At 36.2% G+C, this 18,456-nt stretch overlaps 1 protein-coding gene across 2 annotated transcripts in view; it reads left to right on the forward strand.

Annotated features, from left to right (window-relative positions):
* LOC107399162 (uncharacterized) overlaps positions 1 to 11,149 on the forward strand; it is a 44,747-nt gene extending 33,598 nt beyond the window's left edge. Inside the window, exons 2-3 of one of the 2 annotated variants that reach the window (XM_064359626.1) lie at positions 7,897 to 7,964; positions 9,791 to 11,149. In XM_064359626.1, the coding sequence (XP_064215696.1) occupies positions 9,840 to 11,117 (1,278 nt within the window). In that variant the 5' untranslated portion in view covers positions 7,897 to 7,964; positions 9,791 to 9,839 and the 3' untranslated portion in view covers positions 11,118 to 11,149. The remainder of the gene's footprint in view (positions 1 to 7,896; positions 7,965 to 9,790) is intronic. The other variant, XM_064359624.1, reaches the window with a different exon arrangement.
* The last annotated feature ends 7,307 nt before the right edge of the window (positions 11,150 to 18,456 follow it).

Raw genomic sequence — 18,456 nt, forward strand, 5'->3', positions numbered from 1 at the left:
ATACTATGGGGTTAATTCTATGAAACCAAAAGAAAGGGAAGAGTTCTTAGAATGGCATAAACAAAAAAGAAAAGAAAATCTGACAAAGTCAGCTGAGGGCAAAGCCGATTATTTGTTTGACTTTAAAAAAGAACTTTACGAATATTGTAATTCTGATGTTGACATATTAAGAAATGGATGTCTTGAATTAAGGAAACAGTTTCTAGAAATAGCTAACATAGATCCATTTAGATATGTTACAATTGCAGGGGTTTGTATGGCTATATATAGATCAAAATATATTAAGAAAGATACAATAGCTGTTGTTGATAATCTGAAAGATCAATATTCTCAACAATCAATTTCATGGTTAAATAGTTTTCATAATCCAAATATAAAACACGCATTGAACAATGGTGAAGTGAAAATATGTGGATCAAAAGTTGACGGGTTTGATGAAAAATCCAATACTGTTTACCAATATCACGGTTGTTTTTGGCACGGTTGTACAAAATGTTATAGTTCAGATTTTCTTAATAATAAGAATAAAACAACTATGGAAGATCTTTATGAGAAAACAATAGAAAGAAGCGAGCAAATAAAAAAAGGTGGTTATAACTTAATAGAAATGTGGGAATGTGAGTGGACAAAGTCAAAAGAATATAAGAAAGAAATGAAACAAATTGAAGAAGAAATTAAGGAATTGGAAGAACTTAATCCTAGAAACGCATTCTTTGGTGGAAGAACGAATGCAACAAAATTGCGCGTTAAAAGAAAGAAATTGAAATATATAGATATTTGCAGTTTATATCCAACAGTACAATGTTACGATGATTATCCAATTGGACATCCTACTAAAATATTCAAACCTCGTACGTATGATCCTGAATGGTATGGATTAATAAAATGTGCAATTTTACCACCAAAAGGTTTGTATCACCCCGTTTTACCTGTTAAAAATAAAAACAAATCTGGTGATGAAAAGCTAACATTTCCATTATGTCAATTGTGTGCAAAATTAAATAATCAAAAAGATAAATGTTCTCATACAGAATCTCAAAGAATTATCAGAGGAACCTGGTGTACCAACGAAGTAAAAAAAGCAATTGAAAAGGGGTACAAAATAATAACTATTAATGAGGTTTGGCATTTTTACGAAAAATCATCAAATTTATTCAAAGGATATGTGAAAGCGTTTATGAAAATTAAATTAGAAACAAGCCCTTGGCAGGATGATTTTGAATCAGAAGAAGAATATAGAAAAGCTGTAAAAGAAATTCTAGGTATTGAATTGGGTAAAATAGAAAATAATCCTGGAAAGAGAGCTGTTGCGAAAATATGCTTAAATTCCTTATGGGGTAAATTTGGGCAAAGACAAAATATGGGTGTAACAGAATATGTTACAGATGATAAAAGATTTTATGAAATTTTATTAGATGGCAGCCTTGATAATATACATATAATCGATATAAATGAAAATATGTTACAAATTGATTATAAAAAAAAAGATCACTATATAGAAAATGATTTCAATACCAATATATTTATAGCTGCTTTTACAACTGCAAATGCTAGACTAAGATTGTACGAAATGTTAGATAAATTAGGAAAAAGCGTAGCATATTATGATACAGATAGTATTGTATATATAGATGATGGAAAAAACACTGTTAAAACAGGCTGTCTATTGGGAGATTGGACAGACGAATTAGGTAAGGATGTATGGATTGTTGACTGGTTATCAACAGGTCCTAAAAGTTATTGTTATAAAACAAACACAGGTAAAGTTGTTTGTAAAATAAAAGGATTTACGTTAAATTATGAAACGTCCAAAAAGATTAATTCCGAAAGTATAAATAATATTTTAGAAAAGAAAGCCTGGCGAAGCCAGTCCAGAGGCGAAGCCGAAGACAAAAAAATCAGTACACAATATAATCGAATTACCAGAGATACTAAAACTAAGGAACTCTTAAATAAAATCGAAACAAAAGAATTTGGTTTTGTTTATGACAAGAGAGTTATTCTAGAAACCTTTGATACAATACCATTTGGATATTAATCTATTAATTAATCACATTATTTATTTAAATAAATGGAAAACGTTGTAGACAATTTATGGCGTATTGATGAAATGCCTGTAACCGATGAATCAACAAAAAGTTATACTTACAATGAAATAAGAGAAAGTAATATCAATGTGAAAGAACTTGAACAGTATACGCTCGAAACTAATATAAGTGGATGGAAACATTTATCAGGTGCTTATATTTTTGTCAAATCTAAAATTAAAAACAATCCAAATAATTATGCAACTATATCAAATAATGGGATAAATGATTTTGACTATGTGAGGCTATTCTATGAAGAGGTATTAATAGAAGAAACAAATTATGTTGGCGTTGCTACGTTAATTTCAAATCTGATTGAATTTTCTGGAGACGTTTCTGATACTTCAGCATCACAATTGTGTTGGTATCCAGACACAGCAGATTCAGCAGATACGTCTCAATACAAATATGAGGCGCAAGATAAATCGGTAAAATTTAAAGATTTAGACGTTGATATAAAAACTATTATTTCAAAAATCACAAATAATTCTGCATCCAATAAAGGATATTTAGAGAGATGGTTGTTAACAAAAGATGAAAAAACTATTACAAAATTTATACCTTTATCTAAAATTTTCCGGTTTGTACGAGACTGTAACAAAGTTTTGAATGGAAAAATTCGTATCGAATTACGTAAAAATAGGGTAAAAAATATATTACACGCTAAAGTTGATGGAAATTATGATTATGAAATATCTGATATTAGTTTGTGGATCCCAATAGTTAAGCCCTCATTAGAAACTGAAAAAATGTTATCTTCATTATTAGTTAGCAAATCTAACTTTCTTTGTGGATGGAATGCGCTTAACTGTTACCGTAGTAATTTGTGGTCTTCTGGAAGTGGAAACTGGCGCGTTGTAAATAATCAAAATAAAATATCTAGAGTTTTTATAGTGTTTTCTAGAGCCGAACGAAACGATAATTTTACCAAGTCACTGATGATTTTTGATAATATGAATTTAGAAAGAATAAATATTAAAATCAATGGTACCCAACATCCTACTTATGAATATCAGGTGAATAATAGGGATTTACAACGCTTGTATGCAGCATTCCTTTCATGTAATTATAAAAAAGATTTGGATGAAGGCACGTGTGTTAGCTATAAAGATTTTTGTAACCTTTATTTAGTTGTTGCTTTTGATGTAACAAGAGAAAATGATGAAAATTTATTTAGTAAAACAAAATCATCTGAACTAGAAGTTAATTGGACATTAAAAGATTATCAAAATGTTAATTACTACATATATGCTGTAGTTGAATCTCAAAGAATTGCAAATATGAATATTATAGATGAAAAGATTTACTTGGAAATGAAGTAGAGGGTTTTTAATTTAAATAAATGACTGGCAAGGCCAGTGGGTCGAAGACGACGATGACTGAACCGAAAACAATGAATGATTATAGAGTATATTTATCACCCAATCAAATAAAGAAACTCCAAAGTTGTAAAGAAAAAAGAATAGATTGTAATATAAGATTCGATTTAACAGAAAGACCTAATAATACTATTAAATTAAGAGAAAATCAGATTGATGAAATTAAAAAGTGTAAAAAAGAGAAGAAAAAATATTGTAATATAAAATTTTCTCCAACACAGATAGGTGGATTTTTACCTGCTTTAATTCCTGCAGCGTTAGCTGTAGCCAAAGCATTGGGGTTAGGTGCTGCTGGTTATGCTGGTACTAAATTAGCACAAAAAGCTTTTGGAGATGGTATAAAAAAAAAGACGACGAAGGCATATGGACAAGGAATAAAATTGATAGGAAAAAGGGGTTAAGTAATATAGAAATATCTAATATTATGAATGAGTCGAAGACGAATCCGGCTTTGCCTCATGAAGCTACGCGAAATTTTCGAGGTGTTTTTGCAATTGACATGTTACAAAAAAAAATTAGAAAAGATGAATCAGGTATAATTAATTTTCAACCCTCTAATTGTTATGGCTCACACTGGGTATGTTACATAAACAAACCATATTTAAGAAATATTTTATATTTTGACAGTTTTGGAATATCTCCACCAGAAAAAATTAAAAAATATTTACTAAGTAGTGGAAAAAATATTGCGTGGAATAGCACGCAGCTACAAATGAATTCTTCTGTTTTATGTGGTCATTACTGTATATATGTGATAATTAATGTCAACAGAGGCAAAGATTTTTATGATATATTATATTCTTTTAAACAGATACCGTGTCGTTTAAATGAGAAAACTACTATTTCAATATGATTCATCATGAACGTAATTAAAAAAAATATATTATCTATATGTTATAAATGGAAACATATCTACAAAAACGCTTGTATGTATACAGAAAAAGTTACTTATATTTTTATAAAATTGGAATCGGATTATCTATTAGTAAATTATTATTTAGTGTATCGGGATTATCATCGTTAGCACTACCTCCACTAGTTTGTTTATCTCTTGGCGCAGGGGTAATAGAAATCTTAGATAAGAGGTTAAAAATATCAGAAAGAATTGAAGAATATAAGTTGGTTTATAAATTTTATCGACAGTTATTGCATTTATATAAGGCTGATAAAATAAACGAAAAAGAAATAAATTTACGTGAAGAGGAATTTGTCAGTAATTTTAACTATTTTCCTAGAGAGAAATACCTAGAAAAAGCCCACTTAAACGGTAATTGATGATTTTTGTTTAAATTCGGACGAATGGGCGAGACCTCATGAGCGTAGCGAAATTTACACTATTAAATGAAATATTATATTATTCTTTTTCTATTTTTCGCTACTGTAAAAACTTCAGATGAGAGTTCAGCAAAGCCTTACGATGAATCGAAGATTCAGAGTTATTTAGAACAATTTGGCTATTTCGCGTCAGTATCTACAAAACCTGGCAATGCTGAATCATTAATAGAAATAAATGAAGCATTAATTAGATTTCAAGAATATTACAGTTTACCTGTTGATGGAACATTAAATCAAGAAACACTTGATTTGATTAAACAGCCGAGATGTGGAAATAAAGATAATCCAACAGCTTATAGAGTTCATTATCAAAAATGGAATAAAACAAATCTTAAATGGTATTTTTCGTTAGCTACGAACGAGATGAAAGAATTAGCACAAAAAGCCTTTGATCAATGGGAATCTGTTTCAAATTTAAAGTTTGAGTACTGGCACAGCCAGCCCAGCGCCGTAGGCGAGTACAATAGTGTTAAACCGGACATACTTATTTCATTTTCTAATACGCTGTTTCAACATAATCATAATTCACGGTGTCAAAAAGGAATATGTTCTAGCAGTTTTGACGGAAAAGGTAATGTCTTAGCACATGGCTTCTTTCCAAATAATGATGAATGTCTAGGAATTCATTTTGATAAATCAGAAAATTGGTATTTTGGTGAATCAAGTAATACACCTGATGATCAAACTAATTTTTATACAGTATTATTACACGAAATCGGACATACATTAGGTATTGAGCACTCTGCCAATAATAATTCAATTATGTACGCGTATTATAAAGGTGATATTGATAAATTAACTCGAGACGATATGTGGGCAATTCAATATTTATACGGAATACCTGAACGGTCAAAATATGAATCAATACCAACTACAACTACCACAACTACTACATCTACCACAACTAAAAAACCTATTACTTTGACTCCTAGAAAGACTGATTCATTACCTGATTTATGCAGCTTAAGTGAAACTATTAACACATTTTTAATAGCAAATCATAAATTATATATTTTCTACAAGAAATATGTCTGGATTGTTAATTTAAAAGACATGAGCTATGATAATAAACCAAAATTAATTACAGATTATTTAACTTTTTTACCAGATAATTTTCAAGAAATATCACAAATTTATCAGAGACCAGATGGAACTATTTTGTTAACAACAAACAACTTATATTATATTATTGATTTTCCTAATTTCGTTGTTAAAAACGGTTATAATGGAAGATCTATCACAAGTTTGGGTGTTCCTAGTGGAAAGAAAATTAATGCAATATTTAGTACTGTGATGATCGCGGTATTTAAAATTTTATTTTATTAACCAGCGCAAAATATTCGGAGTCAGTTTAAACGTTTAGTTCTTTGACAATATTAATTCAACTTCAATTCAAAAGTTGCAACAAATTTTAATTTAACTTATTTATTCCTTTGTTAGCATTAAAATGTTTAGAAAATTATCGTTCCCACGAAACTTTCCAAGAACTGTTAAAAACGTTATAAATCGCCAAATTGGGTGGTCGAAAGGCCATGTGTTTTAACAAGTGGATATGCAAAGATATGGGGGTTGGCGACGGCCTGGCTCTGCACCACAGTCGCCCAGCTAATCCAATGATGTTCTCACAAAAGCATAATTAATTTACTTTCGTTTAAAATAGCCAAAATTTATTGATAAACCTAAAATTAAATCCAAAATTTTGTTTAGAAATTAATTAGTCACGTTTCAAAAAGAAAGGAATTTATGAGCCAATTTAAGGCACGTTGATGATCAGTAAACAACTCGAGAAAGAATCAAAATTTCATCTTATTCAAAAATTCCCGTAACGTTTCGTACCAAAAAGTTGAGTCTTTATGCAGTGTACTCCAGTCATCAAATAAAATTGAATAATTTATTTTATTCGGCGTAATTGTTAACAAATTGTTGCAAAACTTCAAGAACGAATTGGTCGATTGAAATTCATGTCTGTTAACTAGATTAGTATAGCCAAAACGACGTTGGTCAAGTGCCGCTTGAATAGGGGGTGTTGACAAATTCGTTACAGAACAGAGCTTTTTAAAAGAATATCAAATTACAAGCACACATGTGCATTCCTTATAAGAAATTGCAGCGAAATTAACGTTTTCTTTGTTAAATCAACATCAGATCACGAAACCAGTAGTTTAGAAAAACACGCGAAATTTTTCTGAACATTTTGATGTAAAATTTAACCCTAATATTTAAGGCGCAGCCGTCGAAATTCGGATGTATAAATCATTCTATTTAATTAAATTATTGTAAGCAAAAAAATTGCATGACACGATTGCTGCCCGTTACTAACATAATCCTAAGAGGAAAGTAGACAGGAAAATCCCTAAGGAAATTGGAGAAAAACGCGGAAATGTTAAAATAGTACCGGTGTAGTACTGGGGGCGACATCTAACAAGGGGTAGTACGACCAAAATTACAGTTTCCTCACGGGGTTCTTCCTTATATTTTCTGTGTTATTTAAACAAACAAAATTTGTTGTTACACAAAATTCATTTCATTGTGTTCCCAAAAACAACTTCAGACCTGACAACAACCAATTTTGGAGTTTAATTTCTCTTTCAGGATATTTGGGGAAATTCCATAGCGTTCTTGTATTGTATTCAGTTCAGATCGACGATTACCAAATTTAATGTTTAATTATAATGAAATTGTTAATCGGAAAACACCCCAGCTGTTAATTAATAATAATATTTAGAAAGTTAAACAAGGTTTGATCAAATGCCAAGACATCATAAGAGTCAAATTTGCAAAATTTCGCATATGTGGAAACTACTTAACAAGGGTAGTGGGGTAAGCGAGTTAGTGTAGCTTACGCAAGATGAGCCCTTGACTTTAGGAGGGATTCGATTTTTGACGGTCTTTCGAGGTAGTCGATTGTCGTGTTGCCCTTTAAATTTTTATAAATTTAAAAACATCTTCGTTTACCTTTTAGTGCGTCTAAATTGTACTAAGTGCATTTAAGCGTAATTTTAAATTAAATTAATTTAAATTCTTGAATTAAGTGATAGCGTTAGTGATTAGTGAGTAAGTTAAAAACGAGACAAGTTTAGTGTTCGTTCGATTAGGTAGTGCTGCGAACTACAACACCTGGGAAGCAGCTAACCCCCTGCGTTAGGAGGATTAAAATTTCTAGGTAGGCCCTCAAAAGGATTAATTAATTTTTTATTCATTTAATATTATAATATTAAATCATTTAAGTCATTTCGAAATAGTGATCATTATCATTCATTTCATAAATTCTCTCGTAACCACCAAGTTATTAAGCATCGGAAATGCCGAAAAGACCAGTAATTATTTAAATTCTTGTGCTTCGTACTACGTCAGCTATATAAATTTTAAATAAATCATTTTCAACTTAAAATAACTCGCAACAAACAATTTCATATTTTTCAATTCAACCATCCCACCTTTAAATTACAATATTAAAAGTTCTTTATATTCTTTGCTTCTAACTTCTAAATCTGTTACGACAAATTTGAGTGAAACGGCATCAAACAAATATTCAACTACAACAAAAGTCTAAATCCAAAACCCACGGTGCTATTCAAACTGTTGTACACAGATAATTTAAGGTTGCATACACCAAAATATTACGAAATAGAAGGATTTGTTGCTAGTTAAGGATAGGTTTAGAGTAGAACGATTTCTCTTCCGCAACGCGTTAGGCGATAAAGCAAAAGAGTGTTTCTCTTTTGCGTCCAGATCAGAAATTACAGGCTCGTGAGTTGGCCATCTTCATGGGAAGAGTCGTAGTCCCCGGGGACGCTCTTCCCCAACTTTAACAAGGTCTAAGACGCGGTGGCAGGTCGTAGTTTCCGCCCGTTGTACTTAGAATGGACGTTGTAATTCCCGTCCCAACGGCAAGTACTTCCACGTACTTGCAGGCTACTACGGACGATCGAGCAGACATAATCATCCGTGATTATCTGTAATAAACTGATATCGCGACATGGCAAAGTTCTGCACAAGTCTTTGTCAAAGCTCGTGGACGGAAAACTTTAGAGAGAAATTACTTCTACATTTATTCAGATTGATTTGTAAAAGCTTGTATGTCCGGGTTTTATTCGTAATTCATTCTAGGTGTTGATCACCTGACTTTTACCGGAGACGGAATTTCGGCACTAGGGCGCAAAATTCAATGCGATGCACGTATCAAAGATTCCGCGAGCATGTTATAATCCGCCTTTGGTACAAGTAATTTAGAAACGCGTTGTCAATTGCCTGGATCCTATGAGTTCGAGCAATATCATCTGAAACGTAGGTTAATTTATTTGGACATTATCGAATTAAATTAATTCATGTTAAATATTAACGTCATATCATATCAATAAAACTTTTTCGTATCACTCAGCAACTTCGAAACTATTTACTTGGAATTTCAAACGAATTGTGGTTACGACTCTGAGATATGTTTTGACGACATTACTATACAAAAACAAATAACAATTGGCCAAATTTGATCAAACTTTCATAACCATTGATTATTGTAATCCATCCAACGGAATATTCATTATTCTTGTAATAAATAACTTTGGAGGAAACTTGTGGTTTAAATTTCTTCTCCCATGCGTTTTGACACTACTTTGAATCCGGACTTGCGTTACGGATAAATCCGGAACCCTTTCTGATAAGAATTAAGATCAAATTACGATATCATTATAAGAGTGACTTCGTACATCAAAACAACACAACGTAGGTAAGTGAAATGATCATGTAGCGTATCAATTAACTAGACGAGCCAAACCATTTCAAAAAAAGAAAACAAAAGTAAAATTCAAGATTAATTAAATAAATCAATTAAAATAAGTTGTAAATCATTTAAACATCGATCAACCATCATCAATCACAGTCTCACTACATTTTTATTGGTGCCGTGACCAGGATTCAAAGTCATAAAGTGTCATTTCCGAGGGGAAAATTGCCGTAAATAAGATACTGCTGTGTTATTAAAATTTCTAGGACTCCAATTTATTTGATCGTTCGATACCCGAGATTGAAGGTTGTCGACATGGAAAACAACAGGAACACCGGAAACGCCGGAGCCCCACCGCAAGAAATGCCGACGTGGTTCGTTCGTTGGTTAAACTCCCAACAACCAAGGAATGTGCCAAACTTCGCGGCGCCATCGACGTCGACAGCGGTTCAAAGACCGCAAGCCATCCTTCAGGTACGTCCAAGTACCAGCGCCGCCGCTGATGTCGATGGTTGGCAAGTCACTCCACTACCTAGCGACGGGACGACTTCGCCAGAACCCGACCCGGAAATTCCGGTAGCTCCGGAACCAGCCCCTCTTGCGAGCCCTCTTGTGCAAGAGCCGGGAAGTTCGACCACATCAGCGACTTCGGGAGCAGTGATGGCCTCACCACCTATGCCAATCACAACAGACAATGTGGCCGCAATTTCCGGAGTACTCCGGAGCTTGCTGGATCGCCCACTTCCAGCTCCTGAACGACCATCTTTCGAAGGCCTGAAAAGGCAAAATCCGGTGAAATTCTTACGAGCCATTGAAGAATATGGACGTTTTTTCGGGCTCGACTCGCAGCGTCTTTTGGGAGTCGCCATGGATTGCTTGAAAGGCAATGCCAAACATTGGACGGGAATATTCCAGAAGAAGTGGCGTGGTTACGAGGACTTTCGACGGGACTTTCTCCGGACCTACTGGTCGGCCAAGCGTCAACGGGACATCAGATTTCAAATCGCTACAGGCCGCTATGACGAAACCAGGGGCACGATGCTGTCGCATTTTGCTTATTACGTCGACATGGCGAACATGTTAACAACACCTTTATCGGAGGAAGTGTTGCTGGATGAATTACTGCGTCACTTCCCCGAAAGAATACAGTCGTTGTGGGTATTAGAGAAAATCTGTACCACCACGGATGCCGCCGAATTCCTGGCAGCTCAAGAAATTCCGGGACAAAATCCGGGAGAGAAAACCAACATCGCTCCCAGGGAACGACCCCGCGCAACAGACCACCAGCGGCGTAACGAGCCAAAGCGCCCGCGGCCAAACATTGACCGCCACGAAGTAACTCGTCCTGCGGCTCCTGCAAATCGTGGAAATGGTTTCCCAAAACGCTCAAGTGACGAACAACAATGGCGCAACAACCAACCCAGCACCAGCAACAACCGTTGGCACAATAACAACGGAAACAACAGCAACAATCACTGGCGCAAAAACAACCCCAACGACAACCGCAACAACACAAGTTCGAGAGCGCAGGGTGAAACATCACGAAACTCCAAGAATTCGGGAAACGGGGGCGGAGTACAGGACGGGGCCTAAAGTACTCCGGCCAGCAGCACGGCCCACAAAGCGACAGCAGGAACCAACAATTGAGGACGGGAGAGAAACGTAAACGTTCAACTTCGTCACAGTCAACAGAAGGGGAAAACGATGCTCGACCGCGAGCATCCCAGGTTAAGTTAAATGTTTTTTCTATAATTAAATCCGCTGCCGCAGGTAACAACAACATACAAAGGGTCGTGCCGGAGATTAAGATCCAAATCTCTCAACAACAATCAGTCACCGCGCTTTTGGACACCGGAAGTGAAGTCAGCTGTATTTCCGAAGAAGTTTGGTCCAAGTTGATCGAGACCGGAAACAAACCGCCCACATTACCGGTTACCTCAATCCATCTTCGTGGAGCCATCGGCCAGCGAAGTTGCCAGGTTGTTATTCAGTGTTACCTGGAAATCAAAATCGACGAACATCTCTACCCCGTCGTGGCGCTTGTCGTTAAAAATTTAATCAAGCCAACCATTTTGGGAGCAGACTGGCTAAATGAACAACGCGCGGTCATCGATTTCGATAACAACGAAATCCTTTTGAGAAACGGGGAGAAGCACCACAGTTTTCCGTTTAGAAAAACCACGGAGATACCACCGGAACCGGAGGATTATGTGGAAGATCTTGTTGGTCACATCGAAGTCAATCATTCGGCGCCGATCACGACTTGTAACAAAAAGCAACACTTAGAGTCACCCAGTGCCCTACAAGCCAAGGTGGACCCATTAAAAATTCCTGAGGCCGAGAAACGGAAATTAATACACCTGCTGCAAGAGTACAGATGTATCTTTAGTTTGCGTCCAGGGCTAACACACAAATACACTCACGAAATAAAACTACACGACAAGACTCCCTTCTTGAAACGACCGTACCCAGTACCTTTTGCTCTACGTCCTGCCGTCGACGCCACAATTCAGGAAATGTTAGACTTGGGGGTGATAAAACGTGAGGCGTCACCTTACGCAAGTCCCATGACGGTAGTGAAAAAGAAAGATGGAACGGTGAGAATTTGCCTCGACGCCCGAATGATCAATTCCAAAATGATCGCCGATTGTGAGTCACCACCCGCTGCTGACGAATTATTACGTCGATTTCACGAAATTCGCTACATGTCCACCATTGATTTGAGATCGTCGTACTGGCAAATCCCACTTTCGCCAGAAAGCAGACAGTACACCGCCTTTCTGTACAACGGTCGCAGTTACACATACCAAGTCCTACCTTTCGGGTTAAAAACTGCTGTGGGTTCATTCAGTCGTGCAATGGACGTAGTGTTAGGAACAGAAGTTCGCGAATTCGTCGTGAATTATATCGACGATTTGTTAGTGGCTTCCGAAACGCTAAACGAACATTTAGAACATCTCCGACAAGTTTTCGAAAAATTGAAGCAAGCTAGAATGACGATAAATCTCGAAAAATCCAATTTCATACAAAAGGAAGTGAAATTTCTGGGGCACATTCTCACAATCAACGGTATCAAAGCCGACCCGGAAAAAATCAGCGCCATCCGAAATTTTCCGGTTCCCCAGAAAACTAAACACGTTCGAGCCTTCCTGGGACTTTGTAATTTTTATCGAAAATTTTGTGCTCGATACAGTGCAGCCACACAAGACTTAAACAAACTACTTCGAAAGGGTGAAAAATGGAGATGGGGACGAAATGAACAAGAAGCTTTCGATCGTGTGAAAGATCTGTTCCTCGAAGCTGTGTTGTTACGTTACCCCGACCTGAATAAAATATTCTACGTCCAAACTGACAGTTCTGGTTACGGATTGGGGGCGGAATTGTATCAAATTCAGGAAGACGGTTCGCGAGGTGTGATCGCTTTTGCAAGTCGCTCTTTGAAAGGACCCGAACTCAACTACACGACTACAGAAAAGGAATTACTCGGCGTCATTTTTGCCTTACACAAATTTCGAATCTACATCCAAGTCACAAAAATCATCATCCGAACCGACCACCAAGCTTTGAAATTTCTGAGCCGTTGTCGTTTGCTCAGTGAACGCCTAACTCGATGGACTTTGATACTAGGACAGTACGACTACGAAATCGAGTTGGTAAAAGGAAAGGATAATGTAATTGCCGACATCCTGTCACGATACCCGTCCGACGGTGAAGCCAGTTATGAATATCCACGTGAACAACCAATAGTTGCAATGTTTGAAGTCAACAACACACCTGAAATTCTCCAACTGATGTCCGATCTCAAACAACACCAATCAGATGATCCTGTTTTGAGTCAAATAATTGCCAACAAACAATCCGGTGCAGCTGCTCCAGATGCGAGAACTCAACGGGTTTGGTCCCAATATAATTTCACAAATAATGTGTTAGTTCACAGATCTCAAAATTCAAACGACGTTTGCCTGGCCATACCTGAGAGTTTGGTAATTAAGCTCGTGGATTACCATCACCAACTCCTGGGCCATTTCGGGGCAACCAAAGTGTACAATTCCATGAAGCGCGAGTACTACTGGCCGAACATGTATCGTACAATTAAGAAACGTCTACGAAGTTGTGACCTTTGTCAGAAGACAAAAAGTTCCAACCGTCCACATCAGGGTCCATTAACGCCAATCCTTTACGACCACATTGGAGACCTAGTTTGCGTCGATTTCTATGGGCCTTTACCAACAGGTCGATTGGGGGCGTCCTATGTATTTGTGGTCATTGACGTCTTCAGCAAGTTTCTCAAACTTTACCCACTGAGAAAAGCCACCGCCAAAATCGCTGCCAAACGTCTCATAGAGGATTTCTCTGGGTACATCAAACCCAAATGTGTGTTAAGCGACCACGGGACACAATTTATTTCGAACACTTGGCAGAATAGTTTGAGAGCTGCCGACATTCAACCAACGCTCTCGTCGATTCGTCACCCAGAATCGAACCCTAGCGAGCGCGTAATGCGGGAGCTGGGGAGAATTTTCCGAGCGTATTGTAGAGAAAACCACACCAGTTGGGTCAACCATTTGAGCAACATCGAAGATTGTTTGAACTACGTGCCACACATCAGTACCGGATTTTCTCCATATGAAATCCTGTACGGCAGAACACCACCAAACCCACTAGATGCAGTCACATCGGGTTTACTGCCTGTACGTCCGCCACTCACGAGAGAAGAAATTCATGAAAAGGCTCGCGAATACTTGAGACATCACGCGAACTTACGGCAGAAAAACCAAAAGGGTGAAGTTACCGTACTGGAAATTGAAGATTGGGTCCTACTGAAGAACAAAGTGACTTCCGATACCAGAACCCACCAATTCGCCAAGTTCATGCCTTTGTACAGTGGTCCGTACAAAATAATCGCCAAGCCTCATCCAAACACATACCAAATCGCCGACCCAGTGACGAACGAAATTAAAGGTGTATACAACATGACAAATTTGAAATTCTACCACCGACGAGACGACTAAAATAAAACCGCAAGAAGTTCATGAGGGCCAATCTCGAGGCGTATCTACCAATTCGAGCGTTTCTGACATTATGGGCGCATCCACCATCTGGTGATTCCACCATTCCGACCACCAACCAGAGGACAGCAAACCTACACGCGGTGTCTTACGCTGCATCTACGAAGCAACGCAAGACAGGGGGCGAATGTGATGATCGCGGTATTTAAAATTTTATTTTATTAACCAGCGCAAAATATTCGGAGTCAGTTTAAACGTTTAGTTCTTTGACAATATTAATTCAACTTCAATTCAAAAGTTGCAACAAATTTTAATTTAACTTATTTATTCCTTTGTTAGCATTAAAATGTTTAGAAAATTATCGTTCCCACGAAACTTTCCAAGAACTGTTAAAAACGTTATAAATCGCCAAATTGGGTGGTCGAAAGGCCATGTGTTTTAACAAGTGGATATGCAAAGATATGGGGGTTGGCGACGGCCTGGCTCTGCACCACAGTCGCCCAGCTAATCCAATGATGTTCTCACAAAAGCATAATTAATTTACTTTCGTTTAAAATAGCCAAAATTTATTGATAAACCTAAAATTAAATCCAAAATTTTGTTTAGAAATTAATTAGTCACGTTTCAAAAAGAAAGGAATTTATGAGCCAATTTAAGGCACGTTGATGATCAGTAAACAACTCGAGAAAGAATCAAAATTTCATCTTATTCAAAAATTCCCGTAACGTTTCGTACCAAAAAGTTGAGTCTTTATGCAGTGTACTCCAGTCATCAAATAAAATTGAATAATTTATTTTATTCGGCGTAATTGTTAACAAATTGTTGCAAAACTTCAAGAACGAATTGGTCGATTGAAATTCATGTCTGTTAACTAGATTAGTATAGCCAAAACGACGTTGGTCAAGTGCCGCTTGAATAGGGGGTGTTGACAAATTCGTTACAGAACAGAGCTTTTTAAAAGAATATCAAATTACAAGCACACATGTGCATTCCTTATAAGAAATTGCAGCGAAATTAACGTTTTCTTTGTTAAATCAACATCAGATCACGAAACCAGTAGTTTAGAAAAACACGCGAAATTTTTCTGAACATTTTGATGTAAAATTTAACCCTAATATTTAAGGCGCAGCCGTCGAAATTCGGATGTATAAATCATTCTATTTAATTAAATTATTGTAAGCAAAAAAATTGCATGACACGATTGCTGCCCGTTACTAACATAATCCTAAGAGGAAAGTAGACAGGAAAATCCCTAAGGAAATTGGAGAAAAACGCGGAAATGTTAAAATAGTACCGGTGTAGTACTGGGGGCGACATCTAACAAGGGGTAGTACGACCAAAATTACAGTTTCCTCACGGGGTTCTTCCTTATATTTTCTGTGTTATTTAAACAAACAAAATTTGTTGTTACACAAAATTCATTTCATTGTGTTCCCAAAAACAACTTCAGACCTGACAACAACCAATTTTGGAGTTTAATTTCTCTTTCAGGATATTTGGGGAAATTCCATAGCGTTCTTGTATTGTATTCAGTTCAGATCGACGATTACCAAATTTAATGTTTAATTATAATGAAATTGTTAATCGGAAAACACCCCAGCTGTTAATTAATAATAATATTTAGAAAGTTAAACAAGGTTTGATCAAATGCCAAGACATCATAAGAGTCAAATTTGCAAAATTTCGCATATGTGGAAACTACTTAACAAGGGTAGTGGGGTAAGCGAGTTAGTGTAGCTTACGCAAGATGAGCCCTTGACTTTAGGAGGGATTCGATTTTTGACGGTCTTTCGAGGTAGTCGATTGTCGTGTTGCCCTTTAAATTTTTATAAATTTAAAAACATCTTCGTTTACCTTTTAGTGCGTCTAAATTGTACTAAGTGCATTTAAGCGTAATTTTAAATTAAATTAATTTAAATTCTTGAATTAAGTGATAGCGTTAGTGATTAGTGAGTAAGTTAAAAACGAGACAAGTTTAGTGTTCGTTCGATTAGGTAGTGCTGCGAACTACAACACCTGGGAAGCAGCTAACCCCCTGCGTTAGGAGGATTAAAATTTCTAGGTAGGCCCTCAAAAGGATTAATTAATTTTTTATTCATTTAATATTATAATATTAAATCATTTAAGTCATTTCGAAATAGTGATCATTATCATTCATTTCATAAATTCTCTCGTAACCACCAAGTTATTAAGCATCGGAAATGCCGAAAAGACCAGTAATTATTTAAATTCTTGTGCTTCGTACTACGTCAGCTATATAAATTTTAAATAAATCATTTTCAACTTAAAATAACTCGCAACAAACAATTTCATATTTTTCAATTCAACCATCCCACCTTTAAATTACAATATTAAAAGTTCTTTATATTCTTTGCTTCTAACTTCTAAATCTGTTACGACAAATTTGAGTGAAACGGCATCAAACAAATATTCAACTACAACAAAAGTCTAAATCCAAAACCCACGGTGCTATTCAAACTGTTGTACACAGATAATTTAAGGTTGCATACACCAAAATATTACGAAATAGAAGGATTTGTTGCTAGTTAAGGATAGGTTTAGAGTAGAACGATTTCTCTTCCGCAACGCGTTAGGCGATAAAGCAAAAGAGTGTTTCTCTTTTGCGTCCAGATCAGAAATTACAGGCTCGTGAGTTGGCCATCTTCATGGGAAGAGTCGTAGTCCCCGGGGACGCTCTTCCCCAACTTTAACAAGGTCTAAGACGCGGTGGCAGGTCGTAGTTTCCGCCCGTTGTACTTAGAATGGACGTTGTAATTCCCGTCCCAACGGCAAGTACTTCCACGTACTTGCAGGCTACTACGGACGATCGAGCAGACATAATCATCCGTGATTATCTGTAATAAACTGATATCGCGACATGGCAAAGTTCTGCACAAGTCTTTGTCAAAGCTCGTGGACGGAAAACTTTAGAGAGAAATTACTTCTACATTTATTCAGATTGATTTGTAAAAGCTTGTATGTCCGGGTTTTATTCGTAATTCATTCTAGGTGTTGATCACCTGACTTTTACCGGAGACGGAATTTCGGCACTAGGGCGCAAAATTCAATGCGATGCACGTATCAAAGATTCCGCGAGCATGTTATAATCCGCCTTTGGTACAAGTAATTTAGAAACGCGTTGTCAATTGCCTGGATCCTATGAGTTCGAGCAATATCATCTGAAACGTAGGTTAATTTATTTGGACATTATCGAATTAAATTAATTCATGTTAAATATTAACGTCATATCATATCAATAAAACTTTTTCGTATCACTCAGCAACTTCGAAACTATTTACTTGGAATTTCAAACGAATTGTGGTTACGACTCTGAGATATGTTTTGACGACATTACTATACAAAAACAAATAACAATTGGCCAAATTTGATCAAACTTTCATAACCATTGATTATTGTAATCCATCCAACGGAATATTCATTATTCTTGTAATAAATAACTTTGGAGGAAACTTGTGGTTTAAATTTCTTCTCCCATGCGTTTTGACACTACTTTGAATCCGGACTTGCGTTACGGATAAATCCGGAACCCTTTCTGATAAGAATTAAGATCAAATTACGATATCATTATAAGAGTGACTTCGTACATCAAAACAACACAACGTAGGTAAGTGAAATGATCATGTAGCGTATCAATTAACTAGACGAGCCAAACCATTTCAAAAAAAGAAAACAAAAGTAAAATTCAAGATTAATTAAATAAATCAATTAAAATAAGTTGTAAATCATTTAAACATCGATCAACCATCATCAATCACAGTCTCACTACAGTACTTATTCTGGTCAAACTTATATATTTTATGACAACACAATGTTTATACAATTTGATGAATGTCTGCTTAGACCTAAGAAACATGGTATGATAGCTGAATTGTTTTCTAGTATTCCTTCTAATGTTGACAAAG

The sequence above is a fragment of the Tribolium castaneum genome, chromosome 11 (assembly GCF_031307605.1).
Source record: "Tribolium castaneum strain GA2 chromosome 11, icTriCast1.1, whole genome shotgun sequence".
Lineage (NCBI taxonomy): Eukaryota > Metazoa > Arthropoda > Insecta > Coleoptera > Tenebrionidae > Tribolium > Tribolium castaneum.